Source organism: Typopeltis vanoorti, chromosome 6 (assembly GCF_054136105.1).
Source record: "Typopeltis vanoorti isolate ZY-2024b chromosome 6, IOZ_Tvanoo_1.0, whole genome shotgun sequence".
Lineage (NCBI taxonomy): Eukaryota > Metazoa > Arthropoda > Arachnida > Uropygi > Thelyphonidae > Typopeltis > Typopeltis vanoorti.
Genome location: NC_143554.1, coordinates 13,980,757 through 13,994,581, shown reverse-complemented (window position 1 = coordinate 13,994,581; position 13,825 = coordinate 13,980,757). Strand labels below are relative to the sequence as shown.

The following is a 13,825-nucleotide window of genomic DNA, read 5'->3' as shown; positions in this document are numbered from 1 at the left end:
AGAGTTCGAAATATCATAATTCATCGAGTGTATGCATGTAGTAATATTATCTTTCTCTTCCAGCATTCACCGAGGCATTCAAAACTGGAGAAAGCTGATATTCTGGAGTTGGCAGTTCGTCATCTGCAAGATTTACACCGTCAAAGAAGAACAGGTACGTAGTTCTAATAGAGACTTGGAAACGCTTCTCAATGAATATGAATTCCAGTGGATGGTGACACGAAATTGCTTCTGTGTTGGCATTAACTTTAGATTTAATACTCAGCGATTGGGCACATTCGGATAAAATACATCTAGTCGATGTTTGATTAATAAACAAGTATCGAAGTGGTCCCTACTTTCCCTCTAGTACCTCCAGTAGCTTGAACACTGCAAATTTCTGATTATCATCTTCAATGTTATCAAGTCGGTTATGCAGTTCTTGTTTCTTTCTTGAAAGGTCAGAAAGAGACACGATCTAAAACCCCGAAACAAGCTGATTTTTTCGTACAAATAGGTAATTGGATATGCAGAATAACGAACCAGAAATAAGTAGTCGCAAAAGACACTATTTACTTCTTGTTTTTGTAACTGAATCATCCATTCATGATTCAAGTGAAAATCTGTTACCAGAATTGGTGTTTATTAAACCCAAATTGTGGTAACTCTTTTCTCTTACAATAATAACATTTAATGTAGCTGAATTCCATTGTGAAATGAAACAATGCTTTAAAATGCAGTTAATCTTAAACAAAGGCAATCCTAAAAGTTACACGAAGAGTTCTTGAAAAGTAACATTAAGTGAAAACTCACATGTGCTTTCCTTAACTGCACCATCTGCTTAGAAGGCGTGCAGTTTAGGACGAAAGAAACGAATGGGAATAAAAATTATAAATTTTAGGATTGTCTGCATGGCTAATAAAGAGTGTTTTTTTTATGTCATTTCCATCCAAGTTTGACTCACTGTATATGTTTGTCTGTATCGTTTCAGCAAACTTGCTCAGCGATCCCCATCTGAAGAACAAGTTCCGCGTGGGATTCCAAGAGTGTGCCAGAGAAGTGGAAGCCTTTCTTGCGGTCACAGAATGCGTCCGATCGGAGGTGAGAGAGCGTCTGGGTCGTCACCTAGCAAGAAGAGTGAGCGATATTTCGGAGTTGGGACGGAGCTTCGTGGCGATGGACGACTCCAGCGATGTCGACCCTGTGTCTACGGTAATCGGAATTCAAACCGCATTCGGCAGAAATGAAAGCGATCTGGCTGGAAGTTCCCTGTCTCCCCCACCTGTCGGCATGTCTGGCAAACAGAGCGCGTCGCCGCCTCCCTCTTCCGTCCAGACTGACAACGTTAGCGAACTGCGTCTTCTGCCAAGGCGGCTTCCTAATGGTGACCTTGCGCTGATCCTTCCCAGTCACGTAACTGTCAGCACCGACTGCCTAAGCGGTGCCGCCTCGTGTCCGGTGAGTGCCTTCGGCTTAATATGCAAAGACTCATCCAAGGAAGTGGGTTCTCCTGCGCACGAACAAGCTCAAAAAAGTCGTGTGCTCATTGTACCGGGCCACTCGGGAGGAGGGAGGTCACCGAGTCCTCTCTCCAGCGAACTGTCGGAACTGAGCAGCGAAGATTACGTCATGAGGCCGAACAGTCACGAGCCGCCAAACAGTCCCGTCAATCACGATCCGTTAGAAGAAAACAGAGGTGAGTGCCACTCCGGCGGAACCGTGTGGAGGCCGTGGTAACCGACCGATAGGTCAGAAAGGTCAATGGCAAACTGCAGTATGTACGTCGTTGAAAACTCGGTTCGCATCTTACCCATACGGCTGTCACGAGTGCTGAATGAAATGGCCGAGAAGGAAAATGAACACATCTGTTGAATCCCGAATATCCCTCCGTCTTCTTGAAATGAGAAAGGGATTCGGGATCGACTGAGAAGTGCATTGCCACCCCACGATGGACTTTTGCTTACAAACATGTTAATCTGTTGCATTCACCAACATGCTCAATAAAGTATTTTTTTAACTTCTCTTTTCTGTGGTCTGTGACTCTCTTTGTAAAACTTCAGACACTGAAGAAAAAAGAGCACTGGAAATATCTAAGAAATTCTCTTATCAAATGCATCCTCTATTTGAATTTTTGCATAATTAAGAACAAATCTTTTTATTTTCTCTAAAAAAGTGGCGCTGATGATTTTTCTTATTACAGAATGTTTAATATGTCTACGAAATCACAGAGCCTGTGGCACTTGGAACCAGCAACATCTTTCACGGTACCTGCTAATAATATTAATGATGTAGCGCATAAATGAATATTTTAATCAAATACACGTATTCAGACATCTCCCTTCGAGACAGCTTAGGTCATGAGATGATGTTATCTTGCCAGTTTTTCTATTTTGTGAGAGATTGAAAAACCATTATCTTTCTCAGATATGTAAGAGGTACACAGAGTGAACCTCCTTAGTTAGAACATAAAAGCTATATATCCGAGAAAGATTTAAATCCAGAAGACTTGATGGAGCTGTCTAAGACTTTTAACAGCTTAGTAATGAACAAAATTTAGTATCTGGACTCTCAAAAAAGTGCCTTAGAGGAGGTCGTAACGAACTGTTCATTCAATTTGATTATATACAGTTAATCCAATTGAAATTTGCAGCTTTTTCATTCTGCATAACATTCAAATAGACTGGAGAAAACAAACGCGTTTATAGCCATAAGACACGTGTTTCATAGTTCATTTGGCCGAAATTTAAACACCCAACTTGGGTGTTTAAATAGATGTAGATGGTGACTTCTTCCTATCTATGGAAAATTAGAAAACTCGTAGGATGATGCAAAAAAAAAAAAAAAAAAAACAGCACAATTCCTATTAGTGATTTTTAAAAACTGGAAATTGGATCAGTAGTTTATCATATAAGCGATAACAAATATTTTATTGCCTATTTCAGATTTTGCTTTAATTCCCGTAGTAGATGCAAATGCTGTGCAGCAAAAATAGTTCTCTCCTGGAGTGAATTCCCCTTCTGAAATAATATTTTAAAAACGATTAGATAATAATTTTTTAGCCTAAGTAAATAATTAAGCCGGGTCGCAATTAACCTCGTAGGATTGCTCTACTACTGTATATGCAGTATTAACTATTACTAGTTAGCTAATATTCTGACAGATCTGTGTGTTTATTGAAATCCAAGTGATAACACAACTGAACACAGTAAGAAAAACATGCATTCAAAGGAGTATACAGTGTGCGTTTGTAACCAAGGGCCATATTATCCTTATCCGAATTGGACAGCCAGTATACTATAATAAGCAGAGGAGTAGCTGGAGGGGGCCATCCGCCCCGGGCGGCACTTTCCACATTTTGGAAGTTCTGCAGTTAATTCTAAAATACAGTCTCGAGAACTCGGTTACAAATATTGTAACACTACTGCGAATTTTCCTCACAATTGCTGTAAATGTTGCTACTTGTAAGAGGTTTTTCTAAATAAAATTGATTAAGAAGTAATTACCTACATTACTATGAAATAGACTTCGCCAATGTCATCGACGATTTTGCTAACAGAAAAGCAATAAAATAACATTTTAGAATGTTTAAATTAAAGTTTTACTTCAAAAATAAACATAGTGTTTTAATTGATTCCCCTATACGTCGTTTTGACTTTTTCAGTATTTTTGGTGTGTATTGAGAGGGGCGGCAAAAGCTCTAGCTACACCACTAATAATATGACACATAATATGTAGCATGCTTACATATAAAGCCCGATCTTTTGACAAAGACCAGTTGCACTCCAGTTCACTTAAACTATATTCATCCACACGAGATTTCTGTAGCTGTCTTGAGGAAATTAACACAACTCTTATGAGGTACTTGATTAATCATCTTTGAATACATTTGCTTTCATTATGCCGTTTATTACAAGTACTGGCCGATTGTCCCAATGATTTGTGAAATAGTTCCTTGTATACCTTAAGAATTACCATAAAGTTTCTGCTGCAGTGTAGACCATATTATATTAAGAAAAAATTACAATATTGCTTATCTGAAATAAAAAAAAAAACACCCTAACACCTTTTGGCCGTTATTTATTTATTTCGCCTACTGTTTTAGGCGAAGCTGTTTTTGCCCTAACTTTTTAAGACTGAGGGGGCAATTAAACCACCACCGGCAGCAATCGGAGATAGCTGGCCTAAAACTATCATCAGGACAGTACTAACACTTTTTTTCGGGGCACTAGAGTGCTCCGGGTCCCCTCATTGTTTAGGGCCCTTAAATTGGCCTTAATTTTTCGGGACTCCCAGCTAGCGCCTGTGCATAAATATGGCCCTGACACTATAAATGGCATCCTGCGAAGAGAGGTAAACTAGCACAAATATACAAACAGAATTTCTGTACTGGCAGTATATCAATGATTGTATACAGCTCACCAGTGAATTATGGGATGAGCATTAAGTGGCTACAGCTTCAATTCTTCTGTTTTTTTTTGGATGCTTATGAAGGACAACAGACTATTGTTGTTATCTCTTGACCCTAAAAGAATATCCTTTTGAGGTCGAGGCAAAATGAGACATGAGTTCCATATCAGATTTTGCTTTCTCCTCTATCAACCCGGGACAGAATTTAAGCAAACTAGACAAGGTACAGCTTAGGGCCTTGCATTACAAGGAGCCTCATCTCAATATAAATAACTTAACATTTACTCAGTAGAAAGCACTTCTTAAAAGGTATAGCTTTGGGCAATAAGAACCTTAAATTCGTCCTGTATCAATCCCAAGTTCGAAAGGAGGCTTCAAAATCTATTGCACAACAATCCGTGTTGTCCCCAAAAGGTTACATGTTGACCCAGTTAGTTTATGTAGTTTTTTTTATTATTAGTTAAGATTTAAAATTTCGATTGCATTTTTTCGATATACTGCGATACATAAAATGAGTATATATTTAGCTTTTAGACGGTGATATGATTAAACTTTTAATCATATCACGTTTATGCGATTTCCTGAAGCTTCCATGTTAGTCGAAATATAAATGAACACCTTGATCACCAGCAAATGATATTTTATCATATAAGTTGCACCTCCATAGATTATTAACATACATTAAAACGGAATAGGTGCGTGAACTTTTATGTCATATTTTATCATTTGAGTTTTGCTATTAAAAGTTACCGAAAGTGATCTCTGATTTAAAGCAGTCATTAGTACACATGTTCAGCTAAACGTCAAGATGTTAAAGAAGGTGGGTACTTGAAGAAGGGAAAAAAAATGTGTACCCATAGATCGCAACAAAAGCTGATATTATGAAATTTACTTTGTTGTGCCTATCTGTAAATTTTACTAAAAAATGAATACTTACCCTTTTTTCAATGCTTTTGAAAGCTGGAGTTGTAAACATGATCTCGTTCTGAGAACATGATGAACAACATAGATAAGGTTAGGGGCCAGCTTCACCCAGCCACTAAGTATTAACTTTAAACCAATGCATTCTGAACTTTACTAACTAAATATATATTCGATCCATGGGCATCCGCAGAGGGTGGCAAACGGGGCACTTGCCTCCCTTTGATATCTACTTGTGAAATAAAAATTTATTGGTGCAATTATTAAATAATTGCTTTTCCAGGGGAGCTTTGCGCTCCCCTGGAAAAGTTTCTGCGGACGCCCGTGAATCGATCGGCGAGATTTTATTATACATAATCGAATGTGTAATACACTGAAATTTGATTTTAAAAAAACGCAGAAGATTTGGAGGACATCATTAAGTTATCATGTATAGATATCCTCCTCAAAAATAATAAAAATAAAAGATTCAAACATCAATGCAGTGGATCACAGTCCGGAAATTGGCCTTATGTCCTTTGTGACAATCTGCAGGTAGTGGAATGTAATGTTAAAATTATGGTTCTCTTTGTAGACTTGAGATTTGGTTTACTAGTTTAATAGCAAGATTGGAGCAAAAAAAGAAAAAAAGCAAGCATACGCTGTCTATATTTCGGCTCTATGAAAGATATTCTTAAATCCTCTACTGGTGTATGGCTAGTGAAAGTTACAAAACAGTGTGTAGCCATGGAAACCGTTTGTTTTCGTAATCCATATTTCAGAAATTCATTTGGAAGATGTGCACACATGTCTGATGTGCAGGTTATGCAGAGAAGTCGCAGTTGTGTACAAAAAAAAAAAAAAGGGGACTTCAGGTGCTCAAAGATCTGAAAGATATTAATCCGACCGATGTCTGTGAACACGTCCCTGACCCCCGTCCGCTTCGGGTAACTTGACGACTGAATGTCAGTTGTGTGTGTGAGAAACAGTGATTAAGCTGTCACAAGGCAGTGTCAACAGGCGAGCAGCATGTCCTTCGCTGGGGATTAATAAGAACCCTCCTTCCCCGGGAGTCATGTTTCTTTTGTAGACACAATAATTGTCGAGCGAGAATAAAATCTGTTTTTTGCCCGTCGGTGTCGTCGTTCGTCCAAATTGACCGCTGACAGTCGTAAGGTGAAGAGGTAAGCGGTTGTCACACAGACATGAGGCTATAATTGCCGAGGATGATGACCACTTGGGGTTTCTGTGAGGCGGTAAAGTCGGCAAAGGTTGTCAAAGGACTCGTTGCTAGTTTCGTTTCTTAGGCAGCTTTTGTCTGTGGTCTCACGCACGACTGTAATTAATTACGGTGATTAATTACTTGGTTTTTACTTAATAGAGAGCTTGGCGCATGATTAAATGATTTAAAACCGAAGGGTAAATGACTCTTCCTGGTCTGGTCGGGATTTTCCAAGCCCCAAGAAAAAACAGGAATGCGCCTGCAGTGATACAAGAGATTGCTATACGCATTATAGAGGTTCAGAGAACATAATACAGACAGGACGACTCTGTGGGTATCTGGAGATGTGTGAAAGACATTAATTGATCATTAATTTTATGAAAATTGCCGTTGAGTTCAAAGATTATGTCACAAGTATGCGAAGCCTTTACAACAGCTTTGGGTGACGACGAGCTGTGCTATCTTATAGGGGAAATTAACAGATGAAAATACACTTAAAACATGGTTTTAGTCACCTCTCACAGCAATTCTGATCAGATCCATTGATACACAGCTCAATCAATTACCTGCAACACCGTAACATGCCAATTTCTTTCTACTATAACACTAATATCATAAGTGGAGATATAACATTAAGAGGCAAGAGTCCCTCTTAATTCCCCATCGGTGCTGTAGGCCAAGCACATCGCATTTAATCGGTTTGTTAAATAATACACGAGGGATTTTGAAGATGTGACTCGATTAATAGGAAATAGAAACTCAAAGGCTTCAACAACGACTGTGGATATCGAGAACGAAATACATTTGTAACTGTATTTTTATTTAATAATTAGTGCAATTGTTGTTCCTGCGGCTGCTATTATGTTAATGCTTCAATTCCAGAAGGGAATTTATTGTCTCGACTATTAAAACAATAATGACAGCCAAGTAGCCGCTTCCAAACTGCATCATACGGACGTTGGAACACACGCAATTAACATACATAATACACTCGCCTCATAGTAACTTCAGCCGTCAATTCAAAATAACAGCTTCCAAACTGAAGCCAACATTCTGCTTTCTTTTTTGTATTATATTAAATAGGCTGGGTTGTTTAGACGACAAGGTAGCAAAAACTATGATGCCAATATAGTATGCCTGTCATTGTTCATCTGGCTGACCAACCCGATTTGCTTGATGAAACACTTCTATATGGGACAAGCTAACTGGCATTCGATTAAAAAGAGTTTATAACGGTTCTCGTATTATGACAGGAATCGAACCTAGGTCTTTCCAACTCAAAAGCAAATATCACGATCGCCTTACGGATGAAATAGCTGAGCCACAATTGATCATTGGTTTAATGATACTATTTGGTCTTATGCAGCAGACATGAAGACTAAAGAAAAGAGACAAAGCAAAAGAAATGGTTTAAGGACAATGTTGGCAAAAGCAAGGAAAGAGAATAACAAAGTCAGCAAGAAGATATTACGGCATGGCGATGGCTTGAGAGAATGCAAACGTCTTCTTCCTTTTGGAAGCACCAAACTATATAAGAAGAACCCATCTACAGTCCATATTTGATCGAAATTAGTTGGAACATGTATCTAAGGGGTGAAGAAGACGCTTTGTTGGATGTTTATTTTAACTAATCGGGTTTAAAAATCATAAGTTTGCAGTGAACAGACCATAAGGTGGCAAAATTGCCACGTTATGATGGAGGACTATCCAGTAAATGCTAAGCAGCCCACTATTCTAGATCCTATCGAATATCTTGGAAATGTGAAGTGCAGCATCGCAGGTTTTTCTGAAACGTTTTTCGTGGCATGTGTCCAGAATATAATATCCTTATTAGCGCACGCGCACACAAGTGTCAGATAACGATATTAATTCAGCCAATTACTGGGGTGGTTTGTTTTCCAGCCAACGGACTAATTTGAAACTACTCCATCTCGTTCCCTTACATTGCGCAAACAGACCCTCTTTGTGTTTCGACTCAACCAGATGTCACCCACAAATGGCAGAAAAATAAGTTACGAAATATTTTTCCTTCTTTCTCTCTGCTGCCTCGGGCATGTGTGGTAGAGAGAGATCACCCCAACGATGTACAGGCGGATGCACACCACTTGTTCCTGCGTCCACGACTGTGACACGTGTTAGTTGAGGCATGCCTCGAGAACAGACAGCCAAACAATAGTCCCGGGGGGAGGGGGGATCAGTTTGCTGTCTACAGAGTCGAAGTCATCGCGCGTTAGACACGACTAGCAAATAATGTACATCATCCGATATCGCGCCCGAAGCTCTAAATCGGCGGCACACGAGGCGGAAGAAATGCTACTAGATAGAGAAAAGTGCCCCGTCCGGGAATGGGAATTCCTTATTTTGAAAGCTTTTGTGGTCAATTCTTAGCACCTTTGATTTTCTTTTCTCACGTTAATACAACTTTTAATCTTAATTTTATGATTATCGAATTAGGATTAAATTAGTTGATCTCATCAGAAAATAGTGCAAACAGTTTAAAGGAGAGATTGTGGCTGTTTTCTTAGCCTTCTTCCTCCTCTGTCGATGAAAGAAAATTCTGTCATCGATCTCGTGCGTGTGCTTCCCTTTCTCCACAGCGATCTGGAGATACGAAGAATTTTTCGGCATACTGCGACCAATTACTGGCAAAATACTCAAACATCAAGATAAACAGTAGGCAGTCTTAAGAGTTTATTGTCTTTTTTGCTTAATTACCCCATGAACTGTCCCAAAAATCCTGTTTTCAACTAGTTCAATATTGCTAAAATTATATTTCAGCGACTTTATTATAACAGTGACAAAGGATATTAAAGTTATCGAATGCCAAACAAGGCATTCGGTAATTCACTGCCTGCAGCATTAGTTAGGTCTCTAAATTCAAGAGAATAAAAAGGTATTATCTTTAATGATCAATTAATCAAAGAACTCCTTCTCCCTACCAATCCTTAATTTCAGATTGCTATAAATTCTAGTATTCATCACAGAAAAATGGAATTGGCAAAGTTATCAGAAAGATTCCAAGAATAGTTTCCCTAACAAAATTCAGATAGGCCCCTTGACATTACAGACGTGCCTACGATTGCTGTTTGCATTTGTCATATTTGATCAGGACACTATATGAAGCACTTTTCTTCTATATCTGCAGTCTTAAGGTAATAAGATCGTCAGAGAGGAAGTTCTACACCAATGTTAGTGCAAGAATGATTGTAAACACACTCGCAAACATTGCTCCATCTTGTATGTATCTAAACGTCCTGTTTGATTAATTAATAAAGAAACCATTTATTATTTTGCTTGTTTTTGAACACATTCTGGAAAAGACAAACTCTTCCGACGGACCAAGCAAACATTGATTAATTAACAGACCAATATTAGTTAATAAGAAGGCAGAGGGGAAAAAGGCATCTACTCCCCACATCACAAGTCAAGAGTGCCCACAAATGTTGATGTCCATTAGCTTGCCTCACAGACATTGAAGACCGAGGCTTCAAGTGATTAATATCGAGTATGCTATAGTGTAGCAGATTTTAATTACACCTTTCTAGCTAAGCATGGGAACATCTTTTACGTGCAACACACAACCCTCTCGTCTGTCTGTCTGTAGCATTCGGAGTGACATTCAAGTACATCATTCTTGGCCTTCGGTAACACGCACTGAGGCCGACTGCCATTTTTCACATGGCTGGACTCCAGAAATGAGTGCAGGGAGACAGCCCCTGAGACAAAGCTCGCCGTCATTAATCTCGAGCCTAGTGTCCACAGTAGTAGTTAATTGAGCGGGAGATTTGTGGAGTGTGCTACCGTCGCGGTAGGAGGCAAAGTCTAATGCATCCCGACTTTAGTATTGAAGGCAGATGGCGAATTACGGAGGTCAGATTCCTCTGCGATGTCTAAGTGGGATAAAAAAAAAAAAAAAAGATGCTTTTTGTAGCGCGATTGGGGGGGGGGGGGGTAGAGACCTGTTAATTAAGACGCAAAGGCATTCTGCTTGAGCACCGCTTCTTGAGTGCATACTGCTGTAATTAGAAAGAACGTCCATTAAGATAAGGGAAAAGCGAGTGTCTCGCAGCTAATGGAACTTCGTTTCTCCTTATCGATGCTGATAAGAGAATAATGGAAACGCAACCTTCTGGTGGGGGACTGACTTATTTAGTTAAGAGATTGTTTTGTGAGCTGGAAAAATACTTCAATTTCTAGTCCTCAAACAAAAATGGAAACATATGAAGAAGAAAATTTTACAGGGTCGTTTTTAAACACAGTCCTAAAACTAAATTTTTTTTTTAATATCGAAGTTACTTTAAGAGAGAATGAATTGCAGGAAATCATAGCATAATAAATGTGGCGACCCAGACGATCATAAACTTTATACTGAACAGTCGAATTTTCTTAGTAGGTACTTCCACTTAAATGAATCTTTTGCATAATCTACTAAACAGTAATTCACCGAGAAAATACCCAAGATAGCAAGCCAAGAATCTTTGAAGTCGTTGAATTCTCGATAGAATGCTTTCCGTGGGGATTTTTTTTTTTTTATTATTATTAGAAAGGGAAATATCACTAGAGTATATTAAAAGAATACATTGCTATCACAAGTGGAAGAACAATAAAAAGAGCGCCCTCTGATGGGAAACACCTGGATTGGAATTTCGGCAGTGCCAAAAAGGAAAAAAAAAATGACGAACACGCCATAAATTGAAAAACGGGTTTTTTTTAAAAGGTACGTTCGATCAAAATACAAATTGTTTGGTCTGTCACATCGCATATTTAAACTTATAATTCGAGTACAGGTTATCCTCTACAGAAATGCTTCACTGCATCGTAATCAGAGCCTCCGTAGATCAGTCAGAATAGACGCAACTCTTTGGTTGGAAAGACCTGGGTTCGATTGACGTCAGGAACCTTTATCTGGTCTCTTTCGACTAAAGGTAAGTTAGCCGGTCTCACCTGGGGGAAGGGTTTTTTCCACCCGGAAACTGGGGTTTTTCGTCCCCCAGAACAGGCAAACCGGCCCCGTGAACACAACATGGATTACAGTCATGAATACGTCCCAGCCAAATGCCGGTCCCGAGCCCGGATAAAATGGGGTTGGGGAAAGCAATGGTGAACTGCCGTGTAAAAATCTTACCAGGAATACTTTGTGGGCAATGCCTGCAAAGTCACCTACAGTCGGAAACGACTGAAAGGGAAAATCAGATCAGAGAGATCATGGTCTGTCACAATATCAAGGAATAGGAGTCCATAGCACGATGTGGGACTATGCGAAGGTGTAAAACAGGAAGAAACAAGTTGTCATCAATTGGGATTTTAATCCAGGGAATTAACTGTTCAAAGTGGAATTTGAATTGAAGAACTGAAAGTATCAAGAAACTTGAATAACTGCAGACAAGCCTGTGAATGGAACTGGGGTAACATTCACTTGCACATCCCAAGCAACCTACCAAAGGGAGTATGAGAAAGTCTCGCCAGCAAATTCTTATATTTCTAAGGCAATTTTTACGACTATCGACGATGACCTTTGGTCGATAAGAACTGAGTTCGAAATCTCGTCTAAAGCGAAGAAAAAAACTTTTACGAAGGTATTTTCAACTGAGCCAAGAAACCAGTATTGATAACAAGGGAATTTCGGTTTTTGTTTTATCTCGCGAAACAGCCAGAAGAATTATAGGAGGTCTTCAAATGTCTTGAGACACTCTTCAGAATGGTAAGAAGTCATCCAAATGAAGATATTCTAAATGTCAAGGGTGATAGAAAAAAAGCAGCCGATCTGCTATGTTGGACACCGACGTGACCTCCGTGTCTATTGGCACATGGTGGGCCAGTTCAGCGTCGTGATGCCACACAGATGCTCGGAGTAAAAGATGAGACGCTGTGATCCCAATGCACATAAAGTGAGTGATGGATGTTGGAAATTACCTCAAGTGTCGCGACCCCACACTATGTATAATCAACACCGGACTTTTTCATGTCTGTCGGAGCGTGCAATTTCGACCTTTCCGTAATGGTTGATCGCTAACCTGTGACCGAGTCGCGTGATTGTGTCAAAATTAGACTTTTCCCTTAGTCTCCGACCACAGAAGGCACACACAAATGACACGACGACTGTGGCTCGCTTAATACCCTCCTGTCCACCCATTTCGGAAGAATAAATCATTAAACTAACTCGGCCACCCTAATTACTTTAATAGGCATGGCGCAGTAATTATTATCGGCCATTAAGGTATTTAATTGGCAGCCATTTGACGATCCCGTCATTCTTTAATATTCCTCCCCCCGCTGTCCCACTTACTTATCACTAAAGGGGGGGGGGTAAATCATAATATCTGTCTTGGTTCTGCTACAGTTCGTATTCCTATAAACCGTGCTGCACTGGATCTTTTAAACTGAACTGTCTTCAATATATAAATTCGGTAATGTTTATTTTCTAATAAAGATCAAGATCTGAAGACTTCTGCAATCTTTTAGAATAATATCGGCATCAAGGTTTAAATTTACGAGAAGAAAATGAAGCTCGTAGCCATGCCAGCGGAGTCAGACTTGATTCAACCATTAGTTGTTTTTTTTTAAGTCACTGTCAATGAGTTGTTATCGGAGTCAATTAAAATTGCTAAAGGAACATTCTGGTTTTATTTTAAGTTCTGTTTGCGCTTTCATCCAAGTGATCTGTCTAAGGAAGTCCTGTTCAACTACTGCTAGTCGAAATTACGGTTACAGAAGTTTAGCGGAAAATATAATTATCACCAATCAGGCTTTCATTATCATCACTGGCCTTCCATCGGGAGATTTAAGTGCATCTAGGGTTTCAAAAGCGTGAGCTATACAAATTACCCAAATTCATATCTACCATACCTCTGCAGTACATGCAACTACTACCAAATATGTTAATATCTGAAGGTAAAATCGGGGCATAACTTGTTCGCAGGCTTCTAGTTAATCAGCACAGTCAGTTCACTCAGCACACACTGCAGCAATACTTTAAAACGTAACAGTTGGATGAAAAAGATTAAAAACACTCGCAATGAAAAATGTCAAGATACTGCACGAATGTTGAACCTATCTAAAAGGAATATGGCAACTCAGTTACCATGGTTACGTGACTGGACTGTTAGAGAACTAGTGGAACATAGTTAATGCCTAAGAGTTCCTTATGTGACTTTTTTTCCTTAGTGGACACTTCATCTTGTCTTATCTCCTTACAGTCTTTAACTTACTCCGGATGTAGTCCACAATTAGATGGGAGCAGAGGTAAAATTTTCTACGGTCACAGCGATGACCCCTGCGACACCACGAGTGATTACCAGCCTACAATTATCTTTTAGA

The 13,825-nt window shown here is 39.3% G+C and overlaps 1 protein-coding gene and 1 long non-coding RNA gene across 3 annotated transcripts in view; one reads left to right on the top strand and one right to left on the bottom strand.

The window, feature by feature from the left end:
• Positions 1-1,963, top strand: part of LOC150105305 (protein deadpan-like) — a 41,649-nt gene extending 39,686 nt beyond the window's left edge. For both annotated transcript variants that reach the window (XM_090394681.1, XM_090394680.1), the window contains exons 3-4: positions 64-154; positions 971-1,963. In XM_090394681.1, coding sequence (XP_090250807.1) covers positions 64-154; positions 971-1,716 — 837 coding nt within the window. In that variant the 3' untranslated portion in view covers positions 1,717-1,963. The remainder of the gene's footprint in view (positions 1-63; positions 155-970) is intronic.
• Positions 1-13,825, bottom strand: part of LOC150105304 (uncharacterized) — a 169,813-nt gene that overhangs the window by 20,737 nt on the left and 135,251 nt on the right. The gene's annotated exons all lie outside the window — the stretch shown is intronic.